Source organism: Bos taurus, chromosome 4 (assembly GCF_002263795.3).
Source record: "Bos taurus isolate L1 Dominette 01449 registration number 42190680 breed Hereford chromosome 4, ARS-UCD2.0, whole genome shotgun sequence".
Classification (NCBI taxonomy): Eukaryota; Metazoa; Chordata; class Mammalia; order Artiodactyla; family Bovidae; genus Bos; species Bos taurus.
The window spans coordinates 28,548,373-28,566,130 of record NC_037331.1 but is presented as its reverse complement, the minus strand read 5'-3'; the positions used below and the strand labels follow the sequence as shown (position 1 = coordinate 28,566,130).

At 35.8% G+C, this 17,758-nt stretch overlaps 1 protein-coding gene across 1 annotated transcript in view; it reads left to right on the top strand.

The window, feature by feature from the left end:
* The first annotated feature begins 11,385 nt into the window (after positions 1–11,385).
* The window catches only part of TMEM196 (transmembrane protein 196), a 131,791-nt gene continuing 125,418 nt past the window's right edge, over positions 11,386–17,758 (top strand). The window contains exon 1 of the mRNA XM_024990397.2: positions 11,386–11,481. Within this exon, the coding sequence (XP_024846165.1) occupies positions 11,413–11,481 (69 nt within the window). The 5' untranslated portion in view covers positions 11,386–11,412. The remainder of the gene's footprint in view (positions 11,482–17,758) is intronic.

Here is a 17,758-nt window from a genome sequence, read left to right as displayed (position 1 = left end):
TCAGGCTTGAACTATATTGTCCATTTGGTTTTTTGAAGCAAAAAAATGGATTCACTTAATAGTCTGATACTCTCTATTAGAAAACGTTGGCACACGCCATTTATAAATAGCCACTGAGTTCTTAACTGACTCTACCTTTTGTTAATTTTAGAACTCAAGTGCCAGCCATACAAATACCAAGATAACAGGAGCTAAGAGATCTACTCAGGAGCTAAGAGAACTACTCAGGTTTTTCACCTTTTCCAGCTGTTGTTTTCCACTAGACTTCTTGGAGTTTTCCTTGTGATTCAAAGGTCAAGCGAGGATTTGAGGAAAGTGTATATCCTGGGTTGGAAACTCATTGCCTCTGGTGCCTTTCTTCTTAGGATTTCCCCCTTCAATGTATAGCTCATGTATTCTCTGATAACTCAACCTAATGAAATAGCAGGTTTCTGCTTGAATAATTCTTCCCCTGTGCCATATGAAGTGGGAAGTGCCTTTGGGGCAAAGGCAAATAAATATGGATCTGACCCAGTGGCCATTTATTCTTTCAAAAGTTGAAATATTCCATGACGCTCCCTGCCTTTGGACATTCTAAAGTGCCTTCAACTTGGTTTATATATTATTTTATAATTATTTGTAGGAGAGTTAGCCTTATATAAGCTATATATCTTTATCACATTCCGAACTCATTTTTTCTCCAATGGCATCTCTCCATAGCCTTCCAGCATTGAAAGTTCCTTTGGATTTGAATCCAGATGAATTTTTGTTCACTATCATGGTTAGCTTCGTCTTTTTGCTGTGATTTCAAAAAGATTTTCTCTTTATACTCAAGTAAACTGACTCGATATCTCTTGGCACATGTTGCCACATACCAGTTCATTCATTCTGCCAATATTTATAACCTATTAGTGCCAGCTCTTAAAAAGATTGTCAGGGATACAGCAGTGAACAAAACAATAAATTTTTATTAATATTATAATAGACCTATTTTATAGTTAAAAGAGAGAAAACAAAACAAAAATGTTTAAATGATCTTAGAAATAATAAGGCACAAGGGTTATAAGTGCTATGAGGGAAAACAAAGTGGAGAAGGATATTTTAGACTATGTTTTAGTGTTGTTTTTTTTTTATTTCTTTCTTACTATCACTATCACTTTATAAATATACCATAACTGATAATAATTCAAAGTAGCATACCAGTTCCCTCCTCATGTTTATCTAGAAGAATCATAATTTATCAGTGGCATTAAATATATCACTCGCTTCTGTGGTGTTGTTGGGGTTTTTCTGGAGGTTTTTTTTTTTTTTTTTAAGTAATATAATATCCTTCCACAAAAATTATCCCATGACTTTTAGGAAAGTTGACATTTCATATTTTATATTCTTCAGTCTTTGCATGAATATTCATCAGTTTTTCTTCAAGAAAATCCCCATGCTTGAATCTACATTTTTTTTACTGTGCTAAAAAAAAGTCAGCCTTTTTAGAAAAACAAATAAGGTGGTTTTGTTCATTTACAGTGAAACAAAGTGGAATTTAAAACCAAGTAGAAACAACTCCTTCCAGAGTTACCAGGACCCACTGATGCATGAACTATATTGGTCAGATAGCACGCTGAAAAAATGCCATGAAGCAATTTTCCTTGGCTTTGGAATAGACTACATGTTTACACATGTATATATATATGCATGCATGTGTGATATTAGCACATTTCCCAACAATTTGGCTTTCTTTTTGCTTTATGTTAAAAGTTAGTATTGATATATACATGAAACATCAGAGAATCAAAATTAATTATACATAGTGACAAGGAAGATTATCTTATTCTTAGTGATGAACAACATATTAATTGCTGTAGTTTTCATGTTTTAGTCTTAAATTAGCCTCTCCTTCTATCTGCCTCATATAATCTCTGTTCAACAATTCTTCATTTTAAAATAAGTTTTAAAATAGAGAAAGGTTAAACTAGAGAGAGGTTCCCTTGAAATCAAGTATTGTATCTGGGACTCCTGTGTAGGCTGCTGATTGCTCCCTTGCTGATTCTTCATCTACCTATCCTTCTCTTGCATTTTCCCTGCCTCCTCCTCCTTTTGCCTTTTCTATCTCTGGACAAGGAAAAGTCAAAGTTCTGTCACCTTTCACTGACTCTCAGGCTGCGTCCACATTATACTAGAAACAGCTCTGTCAATTCAGCTGAACATCTGGTCAATTCAGTCACACCATGAGTTTAAAAGATGTCTGTTCTAAATCTATTGATTGGTTACATAAGATGAAGTTGTAAAAGTGGTAACACGGAATAGATATAAACAGTCTGACTCAGTCTGAGCTTGAGCCATTTAGGAGCACAGACTGTTAGCCCAGGCTTGAGCCAGTTAGGAGCACAGACCTGTTAGACACCAATGAGCCCAGTTCCAGGCTCCGTTCATTGTCCTGTTTCAATGTTTCCTGATTTACCTCTACCACAATGCCCTGAAGCTGAGGGGGATTCTGCAACGCTATTCTTTTCTTTTATTTGTCTCAGTTTCAAAAAGTGATGGGTGAAGATAAGAATGCAGGGTCTTCTGAACTTCAGAATCACAGTATTACGGAACAATAAGGCAGGAGTAGAAGCTGGTGTTTAGCCTATCCATTTCCAAAGTTTGGTCAGTGAATTTCTAGCATTTTCCTGGAGTTATCTCAGAGGCTAATAGGTTTGTGTGTGTGTTCAAGGTGGGTGGGAGTAGGAGGTGGGAAGTGTGACTTAAAGGATGCTTAATAGACTGTACTTTCTACCTCTCCTGGGGGCACAAAGGCCCACTCCCATACACATGTAGAAACATACACCCATTTCATGCACTGGTTCTGGTTTTATCAGTTTTATCTAGCATAGTGCCCAAAGGGATTATTTTTTAGAACATTTCTTCTAAGAAAATATTTTAGCGCCAATGATTTAGTTCAGATCTGTCATTTTACAGACAGAGGTAGCCACAGGGCTGTGACTGTCCCAGGGTAATGCTACTATTTAAAGTTCATTCTATACCTTCCATCACTGAAGAAAAGCTTGCTCACTCAGTAATTGAACTGAATCATAAGAACTTTCTGGGGCACAGATCTCTGTATAAATAGGTAGACTAAAGAAAAGACAAAATTGTTCATTTAGGTAATGTGCTCACTGCAGAGGCAGAAATTGCTCTTGTTACCTGTTCAGCTTCCATCACATACTCACTTCATTAGGTCTAAATACTCACTCATTCATTCCTTACAAAAAGTTGATCATGTATATACCATGCACCTAATGTTGAAGTCATGAATATGAGAGAAAAAATAATATAATCTCTACGTTTATAAAGCTTACATTTTACTGATAAACTGATACCTAAAATTATCTGTATATGTACTTGAAGGCATACATGTTTTTCATTTGAGCTATAATAAAAAATAGCTACTATTTTTTGAAAGTTAGGTTTTGTATCAAGCTATATTAGATGTATAAGATATACATACTTATTATTCTATAAGATAGTTAATGTTTCCATTTTACAGGCGCTTAGAGGGTCGTGTGCATGTGTGTTATTCTGCAGTTGCATCCGACTCTCGCTGACCACGTGGACTATAGCCTGACGGGTTTCTCTGTCCATGGGATTTCCCAGTCAAGAATACTGGAGTGTTACAATGCCCTCCTCCAGGGCATTTACCTGACCTAAGGATCGAACCTGTGTCTCTTATGACTCCTGCATTGGAAAGTGGGTTCTTTACCACTAGCACCACTTGGGAAACCCCACTAAATAACATATCTAAGACTTTACAACGAACTGAATGCTTAATCTTGGAGTGAAATTCAGATTGGTCCATTTCTAAACTCTTAGCTAGGTGTGAGGGACTTTCTGTCTGTAAGAATCACTAATAAAAGTTTTATAAGGAGAACATTTTGGTTTTGAATTGACACATTGGGGAAGGTAAGGGGAAAGCATAAATAGATGTAGTATTATGTTTAGGTTTGAACATTTAAAAAGGCAATAGGAATGTTAGAAACGTAACATTTTAGCTATTCCATATTTTTACCAACAAATTATGCCTTAAAAAGCAAAGTTCTGAATAATAATCAAATGCCTTTCAAATGGGCCCAAGTATGTAACATATGTAAATCTATAATGAACCAGTGAGGCAACCCTGGAATTTCAGCTTCTGGAAATTAAATACTAATGGCACAACTTTGCTCCACAAATGTATTTGCAAACTGTAGCTAAATCATGGCTCTTTGAACATATTAACGCTTTTATTTTCTTTTGCTGTCAGTTCTTGGTGTTCAGTATTAGCAGGAAACAATTACAGATGATTAGTTAAGCCTCTATCTCCAGGCACCTAAAATAACTCCTATGTTTATAAAGGGAATGACTCTATAAGCAACTAGAAAGAAAAAAATAATTTCAAGGACTGATGAGAAGATTTTCTAGATTCCTTTTTTTTTTAAACCATGATTTGAAAACAGCTTAATCTAACATTAAAATGACATTAATCTAGCCTCTAAATTTTGCTTTTGTAAGTGTACAAGTCCATGTTTCATATAGCCTTAATATGTTTACTATGATAATTGGTACAATTTATGTCTTATAATTATACATTTTTGTTCATATGAAATAACTTTTTATTATCGGTGGTATGATATTTAAATAGATCTCAATTATACAGTTGATAATGTTTATTTTATCAAATTAATATATTATTGACTATAGACAAATTATCATTTTATATATTCCTTAAAAAAAGGCACTGCTGGTTCAGCTATAATTCGGTATCTCTTAGCATTTTGTATTATCCTTAAAAAATATTTTGAATGTATTTAGACATGAATTTTTAATCATGTATCACTCTTATGCCTATATGAAGAGAAAAATATAAGCAAAACAATTTGCTTCACTTTTCACTTTTATGCACTGGAGAAGGAAATGGCAACCCACTCCAGTGTTCTTGCCTGGAGAATCCCAGGCACGGGGGAGCCTGGTGGGCTGCCATCTATGGGGTCACACAGAGTCGGGCATGACTGAAGCAACTTAGCAGCAGCAGCAGAGTCTTGTTTTTGGCTGTTACCTCCAAGTACACAAAACTGTGTGGAAGCATGAGTGCAATGCCTTCAGATCGTGCCCGCAGTGCATATGGGAAGCACACAGAATAAAATAGGTCCATAGCATGAGTATCAGAGTTCACAATGGAGTCATGCAGAAAAAGCTTTTCCCCCAACTCCCAAAGCAGGTACACTTTGCCCTTCATATTCACAGGTTACACATCCATAGATTCAACCAACCATGAAACCAGAAAGTTCCAAAAAGCAAAATTACAAATTTCTGTGTGCTGGCAACTATTTATGTAGCGTTTTCATTGCATTATGTATCGTAAGTAACCTAGAGATGATTTTGCAGCTAGATGAAAAGTCGTAAATGGTGTACTAGAGGCATTGGTTAATTCTATTATGCATCTAATAAAGTTCTAAACTGTGGGCCTTAGAGTATGTATCTCAAACCAAATATGTGCATTTGAACAAATGAAGGATTTTGTTAAAATCAAATTCTGATTTGGTAGGTCTGGGATGAGGACTGAGAGTCTGCATGTCTGATAAGTTCTCTGGTGTCCCCCAAACTGCTGGTCTGCAAGCTACACTATATATAAGGAGCAAGGCTTTAACTAGAGCATCCTCTTCCCCTTACTGGATTTGAAACCTCTAGTCTTCTCTACATGTTTAACTCTACTGGTCAAGTTTTCTGTTTTGTTATGAATTGAATTGTGTCCCCTCCAAAAGAGATGTTGCTGACCTAGCTCTCAGTAGCTGTGAGTGTGACAGTATAGGAAAATAGGGTCCTTACAGATGTAATCAAGTTAAGATGAGGTCATTAGGATGCACCTCAATCGACACAACTGGTGCCCTGATGAGAAGAGGGGAATTTGAACATAAAAACTCAAAGGGAGAACACCACGTGAAAACTGAGGTAGAGATTGGAGTCACGCATCTGCAAAACATGGAGTGCCAAGGATCACTGGATGTCCCTAGAAGCTGAGAGAGAGGCATGGGGCAAAGTCTCAGGGTTCTATGATGGAACCAACCCAACTGACACCATTGTTTTGGACTTCTAGCTTTCAGAACTGTGTGACAAATTTCTGTGGTTTTAAGCCTGAAATACTTTGTTGCAAAAGACCTAGGAAATGAATATACTTTTGTATGTTGTAATGTCATATTGCTATGATATTTAGCATAAAACTTACCCATGAGAGAATGGAAGAAGACAGATGAATATTTTTTTCCTTTTCTTTGTAAATAGTAAAGGGATTTAAAATGATTCATATCTTATCACCCACACAATTTTTTTTTTTAAGTCAGTGAATCATTGATTACCTAGAATGTCAAGAATGTTTGACTTCATCATGAAAGTTGAGCATGAGAAGTCTTTATGGGGATTTTTTTTTTCTGACATAACAATTTACTTTGTTTTCTACCCAACTACCCCCTTTGCACTGATAATAGCAGAATGACCTAAAACTGCCCCATGGGCTACAAAACTGCTGATATAGTTATGCTTTTAAGAAATCAGGCCTTAATTTTTCTGATTCAAAAATTATAAAGATATTGAGTATATTTTTTCCCCTTTTTGGTAGTGAATCAAACAGACATCAGTTCACTGAAACTCTCTATTCTTGTTCTATTCCTGCTGTTTCCTGGTGCTTTCACAGAGGTATAGCTGTGTAGGCAAAGAAGGATGAAATAATTTTTCTTCTCTCAGTTGCATGGAAAACAACTATTGTCCTTTTCTCTATAGAAAGGGGGACATTTGGTGGAATTAAATAAGAAATCCAAGGTAATATAGCATTAAGAACATTTTTCCCTTTAATATCCAAATAACCATCCTGGAGGGAACATGATAACACATTTTCATAATTTAAATACAAGTGATTAATTGCAACAATGAAATCGATATTTGTTGTTCTTATTGTTTTGGAAAAGTGCCTATCACTAAATACTTTTCTAATTGAACACATAAGCACTGGTAAAAGACATCATTTTATTTCAAGTGGCACTTTGCAGCTAGGGGAAAAAAAGAGGAAAAATAATAAACTGTGCCTGTGGGAATAGATTATGCCAAGGAAGAACAAGAAACTAAATTCAACTTAATTTATGGATATTGGGTTCTTTCTATTGATCTTTGGTGACTATATTTAACTCAAAGCATTTTGCCCTGGATTTTCCTATAATAATGAATGGCGGCCTAAGCATGGCACCTGAATCGGTTTAGCTTCTGAAGTAGATGCTGCGCAGCACCCGTTCAGGATGGAGGCTCTCTGCCTTTCAGGCACTGGGAATCTTGGCTGCTTGGGGCTGTCAACCAAGTCCTTCTGTTGATGTTGACGCATCCAAGGCCACACCTGCTCTCGGGAGGGTTGGAGAGGCAGCCTCTATCCAGTGACTGGTCAGTGTAGGGCATCAAGTCCCAAACTCTCTGCCTCAAAGTGAGACAACCCTGAATCCCCAGCTCCCTGTGGGGATGGTCCAAGACCTTGGTTGTAATTGGATCACAGTTCACCATGCATCCTGTGTTCTTCACTCACTAAATGATGTTGATCCTAGGAATGCTTCCAGCAAAAATCTCAGAATCTCAGTGTGTTTTTCAGGTAACCAAGTTTCAACCGCTTATAAATTAAAGCAACACAATATAAATAGTCAAGGATACTGAGTAGTGATAGTGAATACTGGTAGTAATACTAAGTACTGATAGTGAAGGACTCTGATACTTGATCTAATATGTATGTTAGATAAAATAATGATCTCCCCAAAGATGTCTACGTGCTGATCCCTGAAACCTGTGAATATGCTGCCTTCCATGTCAAAGGGACTTTGGAGATGTGATTATCATTAGGATCTCCAAATAGGTAAATTATACTGGATTATCCACACAAATCCAATAATGTCAAGGGGCTTTAAAGTGGAGAAAGGAGGCAGAATAAATCAGAGAAAGATATGTGACAATGGAAACAAAGTCAGAATCATAAATACGAGAAGGTCTCAAACCATTGTTGCTGGCTTTTAAGATAGAGAAAGGAAGCCAAAAGCCAAGGAATGCAGGGCAGCCTCTAGAAACTGAGAAGTCAGAGCCTCCAGCCTCCAGAAAGAGATGCACCTGACACTTTGATTTTAGGAATTCTATCCCAAAGACCTGTAAAGTAATATCTTTGTGTTCTTTTAAGCCATGAAGTCTGTGGTCTTTTGTTAGAACAGCAATAGCAAATGCCACAGTATATTTCCTATGCATGTTCAGTTGTGTAAACTATAAAACTAGCATCATTATTTCGTGGTCACTAACACTGGGTAAAACGGCCTGCCTGGGGAACTGAACTTGCTCTGCGTCCATTCTTCCCTGTCTGCCCATCTGGTGATCACACTTTATTCTCAACCCTGAATGTTGACAGTGTGATTTATAGCCAGCAGGATCATACATGGCTTTGTCTTGAAAATGAACTGCAAATTCAAAACACAGTGGTGTTCGAATGAGAGTGTTATAGTCTTTGTAGTTTTTTTGGACCTGGGTTCAAATCCCAGCACCATAATTTACTGGCTTAGTGGCCATAGTCAGTTGTCCAGCTGCTCTGAGCCACCTTTCCTCATTTAGAAAATTAGAGTTTTATGTGTGTGTGTGTATTATGGAGTTGTTATGAGTATTTAATTACATGTTCTTACACATTGGTGCAGAACAGGAACTTAATAAACATTAATTATTTATGTTATTACAACATGGTTCAATGACTCGTTCATTCAAGAAATATTTCTTGAGTCCTTACTGTGTGCTAAGACTTGTTTTCCCAACTTGCTGAATGATCACATAGAGATAGAACTTAAATTTGTCTTCAACATTTAAGAAGCCTAGGTAACAGGTACAATACCTGTTACTGTATCCACAACTAACATGTCTTTAACATTTAATAAATGAATTAATTCATTAAGAAATGGCTTGGACAATTTTTATTCAGTGTGAACTGACCGTGTTACCCAGTGGATTATGAAAATACCTTGGACCGGCCCCAAATATGTAAAACACACACAGAGCAACTAAAGAATATAGCATTTTCCCAAGAGTGCTTGGGGAAAAAATGTGATTGTAGTAGACTTCATTGAAAATGCAGGAGAAAACTCTAGAACATTTGAGGTTATGACCTAATATGTATTTTTACCCTTAGGTTATTTGACTAGACCAGCATATGCACATTCAGTGTTTCATTAAAAGGCACATTCCTGCTCAGAGACATAACAGATATATTTGCAGTAAAAGAATTTTATTTATTTTCATATTACAAAGTCTGCCAGAACCACATGGAAAAAGACCAAAGGATTTATTACCTTTAAAATCCATTCATCTAGTTTTGAAAGATTTTCTCAAAATACCAGTTGAAATGATGTTGTTACTTTCAGTTCTTACTGAAGTGCCTATAATTAAAGTCATCAAAGAAACAATTATCAAAATATAAGACAAAGAAGAGTATAATTATATAAGTTCAATAAATTATATGCAAAGAAATGCCTTTTAATGCAGATTATTAAAAAAAGGAATTTGCAGTAACTATTTTGTGAAATGTAAAGAGTCATTATAGGAGTGAATTTAGGTTTAGTGTTTGATTATACGTAAGCTTTAAACATTCTTTTTTTTTTTTAAACAAAGAAAGGACCCAGCAAAATCAAACGTGTAAGGGTAAAGAAATAGTAGAAAATATTTTCCTTAGTTGGCTTGTGTTACCATAGTTAAAGTCTCCGTTCTCAGTGGAGAATACTGCCATTAATAGATGCGAACAGAGTTAACATAATTCTTTAGGTATTTCAGCAGATTCCAAAACCAATTCCACAGTATTATACAGTTAAGGCCAATGTAAATTATTTATAAAAGTACAAAGAGAAGTGACACAGCCTTCAAAATATGCTTGTGAGACTTCTCATTTTATAAAAAAGAAAGTTGAAGTCTGAAGTGATATACTACAATCCAAATGATGAGTCATCCCAAATTAGAAGACCCAGTATTTAGTTCTGGGCCCTTGTTTTTGATTGCTAATGTGTTGTCTAAATTCATCGCCACCTTACTTAACAAGCTTTGTTCAAAATGCCTTCTGACTATTTTCCAATATCCAGTTCACATTCAAGTGAGATTTGCTTCTAAAGTTTCCTGGGAATGTGCCTCAAGATTTTGAAAGTAATTCTAAATAAAAGTAACAGAATGTTTCCAAGGCAAGTCAGCACTGTCTAGAGCAACACTATCCAGTAAAAATATTTTCTAATAGATACATTGAAAAAGTAAAAAGAAACAGATGAATAAATTTTAGTAATCATGTGTGTAACTCAATATATCAAACATAATTATTTCAACACGTAATAAATGGTAAAAAATTAACAATATTTTATAGTCTTGTATTCATACTCAGTCTTCGAAATCAGTGTGGATTTTATATTTATAGCATGTATCCATTTAGACTAGACTTATTTCAAGTGCTCAGTAGATAATTGTGCCATGTGGCTCCCACATTGGACAACATGGATCTAGAGTGATAACCATTTAAATTCTGCATTAAAATTAAACTACTTTAATCTAATTATAAGCATGAATAACTTTGAATAAATAAAACAACTGGCAATTTTTATTCCCTAAATATTAGAAATCACTCTATATTTATATTCTGGATTTCATATTGCATGTATATTGAATTTCTTGTGTTTCTTCTCTTTTGCTTTTATTTGTCTCTTTCTTCTTTTCTGCCGTGTCTGAGAGAATTCCTCTAACTTCCCTTTTAGTTCATTGGCTTAATTTCCATAGTATGTAATAAATTCTTCAAGGTATCTATTGCATATTTAAATTTGATTTTTTTTTTTTTTTTACTGAGGCACTGTTTCTTGAGCTCAGATGATTCTCTGATAGATTTATAGAGTAAATTAACACTTCAATCTCCCTGATATTATAAAATGTTCATTATATATTGGACTTATTTCATTTGATTACTTAGAATACATTTCCCTTCTTTAATACTGTGTAATCTTTGTATAATATTTGATTGGTAATTTGTTTCACAGTGCTGTGGCACAAATATGGAGTACATGTGTGGAGGTCATCAGAGTGGCAACATATCTCTGGCATGAACAATATGTAAATGCCCCATTTTCTCAAGTGCTGAACATCTTTAGAGTAAAACATGATACTAGAACTCCACATAGTGCAAGGTCTTTGTTATAAAGAAGACTGTAATCAAACCCAATGAAAACTAGGCTGACTCTGCTGTCAGATGTGTACATTCTTGTCAGTGTGTCTAAGGACAGAAAATAACATCCCCAACTTTGCAAAAGCATGTTGTATGTTTTGTATCTTCTTCTTAATAAATGTGGTATATTTGGTCTAAATTTTTATTTTAACAGACCACCTGGTAAACCAGATAACCAGATGCTGTTCAGCGAACACTTAACTGTGATCTCTGAAAGTCACCAGTTGATGAACAGCCAACTGGATCAGGTCAGTTTAAAATGATTGGTTTGGTCTTTTTGCCCACTGCTTTCTGAATCCTTATGAAGGAAAGTCTGCAACTTTGTTACCGTCATGTAAGTACCTATTAGATGTTATGTGGTTTTCTGTTAAGAATAGTTCTTATCAAAAGGGAAAAAAGAATGTTTCTCTTTTGTTTTATTTGGTGGTTTATGTTACTTGTGTGGTGTGGAGAGGAAGTATCTAGTTAGGACTAGATACTAACTAACTAGATGCTAAGTCTAAGAAGCAGGCTGAGGAGTCTCCCAGTCTCTGATTGGTTTGCCTGACTGTGCGGGAGGTGTGCCTGAGGCAGATGGCTGTTCCTCTTCCAGGACTGGTTGAATCACCACAGCTTAGATATGGTCACCATTGTCCGTCTCCACCACATCCTGCAATAGATGCTCACTGTTTCTGCTTTGGCTGTTGTCTCCTACCCGTCGTGGGGTCCTCTCCATGTAGCAGTGACTGCCCGGTGTTCCACAACATTATGAACCAGACACAGACAAGTAAACTCTAAGGGTTTTCATTGACCAAATGGTAAATTTCCATTCCATGAGGGAAAGGCAAGAAAAGATTTTTAAAGCCTTGATATTACAAAATGCTTCCTGGTGTCATTTCAGTGGTGATTCTTCCTATCATATTGCAATCCAACAAGATTCCATTAAATAAGGTCAAAGGTGTATAAATGTCCTGTTATCTGGTTCCTCTGCAGTCTCCATCCTTGGACCACAAGTACAGCATTATATTTGAGATGACCTTGGATTACATTGATCCTATAGATCCCAGGGGATGTGTTCCTGCAGGAAGTCATAAATGAAACATCTGTAACTCCATTCCTGCTACCTTCATAGGTGTAACTGAGATGGCAGAAATACTCTAAAATGTTTACTAGCTTCCAATAAGCAAAAGTCATTAAACAAATGTTTTCCCATTCACAGAAAATATTCATCTTAAAAACATGTTGGCAAATTAGATCAGTCCTTTACAAAAAAAAAAAAAAAAAAGCCCAAAGGATTTAAATTTTGCACTTGAATTTACATGTTTGCTAATTCATACCAATTATATTTTAAGTGTAAGCATCCTATAATCAATACTTTATCTTCATTATTTTAGCCTTCGAAGTTTTAACTAATAGTCTTCTACATTTTCAAATATGATAGTTATTCTTTTATTTTGTATTTATATAATAATGTAAAGGAATTTAGAAAGGAGGAAAGTTTAGTGTTAAATGGAATGAAAATCCTAAGTTGAAAAACATGCTAAAGAGCACAATTCTTGACTTTTTCATCAGCTCCAATTTCAAATATTGGTTTCATGATAACTTTACTCTTCCTTTTCTCTGCCTTGAGAGAAAGGCTGGAAATATTTTAATATAATGAAGTCTTGTATTCTCTCTTTCAATTGATTCTCAGAAAATGCACAGTCTCATTGTATGCCCAACACGCAGAATTCTTTCAAGGTGTTGGTGTTTTCTTCAGGCATGCATTTAATAATATGAAAACTGCTTGATTACTAAAAGACTGAACTCAGAAAAGAAACTGATTTCATCTTCTCAGATCTGTGGTTTCATTTGTAAAATGCTGAAAATGTATATTCCCTATGCATGAAAAATAGCCTGACACATAATCTTTTATTTACTCAACACAGAGTTTCCTGTTTTGAATCTGTGGATTCTAATAGGATCAAATTGTTTTCCCTTGTGATGATCTTTTAATGAGGATGCTGTGTAATTGGAGGAGTAATTGATTCAAAACAAATGGGAGTCTCTGAAAATATGTTAAAAAGAATTCCTGAAACTGTTTACCTAAATGACTCCAAGATTATACTTTATATTCTAAATGAAGATAAAAACAAAACATGATGCTATTTTTTGCTCAAAATATTTTAAAGCGTTGTATTTGAGGCCCATTGAAAGAAGAGCTGGTTGAAAGCTGTTTGTGAGGATTGCAGCAACAGAAGCCTAAGTGTAGAGTTCAGGTGGAATGAACAGGGATGTCAAAAAAAGGCTTCTGTCAGGAGGAAAATTCTCAACCCTGATAGTTCTCACTTTCAATTACAGTACAGATTGAGTATCAAGAAAAGGCTGCAATGAAATTCAAGTGCTATATTCAGCTGACAGCTATCCTTGTGTTGCTTTCTCTTGTAGCAAATTAGTCCTTCCAGGACCTATCTGTTGTGTAAAAAGTCTTGCATTTATGCATGTTGATTTTCCTTCTTTGCAGTGTGTTATTATATGTGACAAACTAATTTTTCCCTTGAGTTTGTTTTGTATGACAAAGTAGGATTCTGGACATTCAATATTAAATGCCTTGCTGTTTGTTACATTTCCTATAACTTCCAAACAAGCTTGAAATATGAGAAATATACATAAGACTATCTAAAGGATGATGAATCTTAATAGATCATCATCTATTAAGATGCAGAAATAGATCAGCAAATACCATTAATATTCCACTCTACTAAACCAAAGGAAAAGCCATTAAGATAAAGCTCAGCAGAAGGTGAATATTTTCCCTTCAATTTAAGTATATAATTATTCTATAACTGTAGGTATTTAAACTATATGCTATTATTTCATTTGCAGTTATATATGCCAGTGTAGTAAAACTCAGTGATAAAGGAAATTATTTTTTTAATTAAAAAATTTATTTTCTCTTTGGCCACGTGGGGTCTTCATTGCTGCAGCTGGCTTCCTCTAGTTGCAGTGGGCAGGGGCTGCTCTTTGCTGCAGTATGCTGGCTTCTTCTTGCAGTGGCTTCTCTCAACTGCAGAGCATGGGCTCTAGAGTGTGCGGGTTCAGTAGTTGTGGTGCATGGGCTTAGTTGCTTTACAGCCTGTGAAATCTTCCCGGACCAGGAATTGAACCCATGCCCACTCCATTGGCAGGCAGATTCTTAACCACTGGGTCACGAGGAAAGTCCCACGGAATTTTATTGAAATGTTTCTTATCTCTAATTTTCGGGCAAGGGGACAAAAGTAAAAGAAACAAATTAATCCAAGAATTCTTTTTTTAAATATAGGCATTTGTAAGTGTAGTGAAACTTTACATTTGCCCTTCAACAACACATGAGACTGACTACGTAAAAATATAGCATGATGACACTAAGTCCTTGATTAGTTAATAAAAGTTAACTATGCTTAATATTTATTCTTTGTTACTATGACAATAAAGCAATAAAATAGCTGATAGATAAGAGATCCAACCAGTCTATCCTAAAGGAGATCAGTCCTGGGTGTTCATTGGAAGGATTGATGTTAAAGCTGAAACTCCAATACTTTGGCCACCTCATCCCAAGAGCTGACTCATCTGAAAATACCCTGATGCTGGGAAAGATTGAGGACAGGAGGAGAAGGGGACAACAGAGGATGAGATGATTCAATGGCATCACCGACTCAATGGACATGAGTTTGGGTAAACTCTGGGAGTTGGTGATGGACAGGGAGGCCTGGCATGCTGCAGTTCATGGGGTCGCAAAGAGTCGGACATGACTGAGTGACTGAACTGAACTGAATTTTAGTCAGAAGGTTTGAAACCAAAGGGTAGCACAGAATTTATCAACAAAATTAAACTAAGCATGCTACTCAGTTGAGGTTTAAAATGGTACTGGACATTGAGACTTATTATCTTTTAAGGTTATTTTCATTGAATTACATGAAGTTAACTATGTATTTCAGAATATGAATTTTTTTCAGCCAAAATTATGTAAAGGGTAAACACATGGGCTCATAACTGATGAGTATAATAAAATATTTTTCTCTTGACCTTTTCTATTTTATCTAGTTTCACCATCTATTTGAGGAAAAGCTCCTAAAAAGCCATTTAATAAATAATAGAGTATCCCTTTCCAAAATGCACAGTCCTAAGGATTTAGGATGTGGTACTGAGGATTAGAAAGAATCTACTTAGGAGGGAAATTATACAGCAATTAAAGCACTCAACCACTACAAATTCTATGTGGGGTTTTAAAAAGGGATTCTATTTAATTCCCTAAATACTGCAGTATTAAAACTTGGAGTATGATGTTACCAAAGAGATTCTATTATTAAAAAGAGTGGTAAAACCCAGTTACCAGTATGAGAGAATGACACTAACGTTTTAAAGGATAACCAGATTATCCAATATTATTAAAGTCAATAGTAAACAGAATAGAAAGTAAGCAAAGGAATGCATTTATCTTGTACAACTGGAAAAATATCTTTATAGTTTGAATTCCCAAGTTATGGAATTTATACACATATAAACACATATCCTTTTTATTAACTCATTCACAGAGACCAGTTCAATATATTTGAAAATTAACACTAGTTATACTATCAGTAACTCAGCTCTATAAATTTTAATCCTAGCATAACGAGGAATCATTACCAGGGAAAAATAATATTTTAAAATAAATTTCTTGCATTTTCAATGTTTAATAAGCCTTTAGATGGAATTTGGATTCTTCCGTTATTTAGCTTATTCAGATAAACCAAAACATCTTTGAAAGACTAAATTATTTAAGTCTAAGAGCCAACCTAAACAAATTTTGACCTTTCATATCTGAAACTTCCTGTTCTCGATGTTGTTCCGTTGCTAAGTCATCTCTGACTCTTTACAAGCCCATAAACTGCTGCAGGCCAGGTTTCCTTGTCCTTCACTACTTCCCAGAGTTTGCTCAAACTCATGAGTCGGTGATGCCATCCAACCATCTCATCCTCTGTCATCCCCTTCTTTCCCTGCCTTCAATATTTCCCAGCATCAGGGTGTTTTCAGGGAGTCAGCTCTTCACATCAGGCGGCCGAAGTACTGGAGCTCCAGCATCAGTCCTTCCAATGAATATTCAGGGTTGATTTCCTTTAGGATTGAGTGGCTGGATATCTCCTTGCTGTCCGAGGGACTCTCAAGAGTCCTCTCTAGCACCACAACCCAAAGCATCAATTCTTTGGCACTCAGCTTTGTTTGGTCCAAATCTCACATCCATACATGACTACTGGAAAAGCCATAGCTTTGACTATATGGATCCTTGTTGACAAAGTGACATCTCTGTTTGTTTTTTTTTTTTATAGTTTTTTTTAATTATTATTATTATTTTTTTTTACTTTACAATATTGTATTGGTTTTGCCATATATCAACATGCATCCACCACGGGTGTACATGTGTTCCCCATCCTGAACCGCCCTCCCACCTCCCTCCCCATACCACCCCTCTGGGTCATCCCAGTGCACCAGCCCCAAGCTTCCTATATCCTGCAACGAACCTGGACTGGCGATTCATTTCTTATATGATATTATACATGTTTCAATGCCATTCTCCCAAATCATCCCCCCACCTCCCTCTCCCACAGAGTCCAAAAGACTGTTCTATACATCTGTGTCTCTTTTGCTGTCTTGCATACAGGGTTGTCATTACCATCTTTCTAAATTCCATATATATGCATTAGTACACTGTATTGGTGTTTTTCTTTCCTGCTTACTTCACTCTGTATAATAGGCTCCAGTTTCATCCACCTCATTAGAACTGATTCAAATATATTCTTTTTAATGGCTGAGTAATACTCCATTGTGTATATGTACCACAGCTTTCTTATCCATTCATCTGCTTTTTAATACACTGTCTAGGTTTGTCATAGGTTTTCTTCCAAGGAGCAAGTGTCTTAATTTTGTGGCTGTAGTTTCTGTCTACAGTGATTTTTGAGAACCAAGAAAATAAAATCTGTCACTATTTCCAATTTTCCTCATTTATTTGCATGAAGTGATGGGACTTGATGCCATGATCTTCATATTTTTTCTTTAATGTTGAATTTTAAACCAGCTATTTTAAACTCTTTTCTTTCATTCTCATCAAGAGATTCTTTAGTTCCTCTTCAGTTTCTGCCCTTAGAGTGATATCATCTACATATCTGATAACTCTCCTGGCAATACTGATTTCAACTAGTGCTTCATCCAGCCTGGCATTTCGCATGATTTACTCAGCCTATAAGTTAAATAAGTAGGGTGACAATATACACCCTTGACATACTCCTTTCTCAATTTTGAACCAGTCTGTTGTTCCACACTCCAGTGCTAACTGTAGCTTCTTGACCTGCACACAGGTTTCTCAGGAGGCAGGTAAGGTGGTCTGGTATTCCCATCTCTTTCAAAATTTTCCACATTTTATTGTGATCCACACAGCATAGTCGTTAGCATAATCGATGAAGAAGACATAGATGTTTTTTCTGGAATTCTCTTGCTTTCTGTATGACCCAGTAGGTTTTATAAATTTTATCTCTGGTTCCTCAGCCTTTT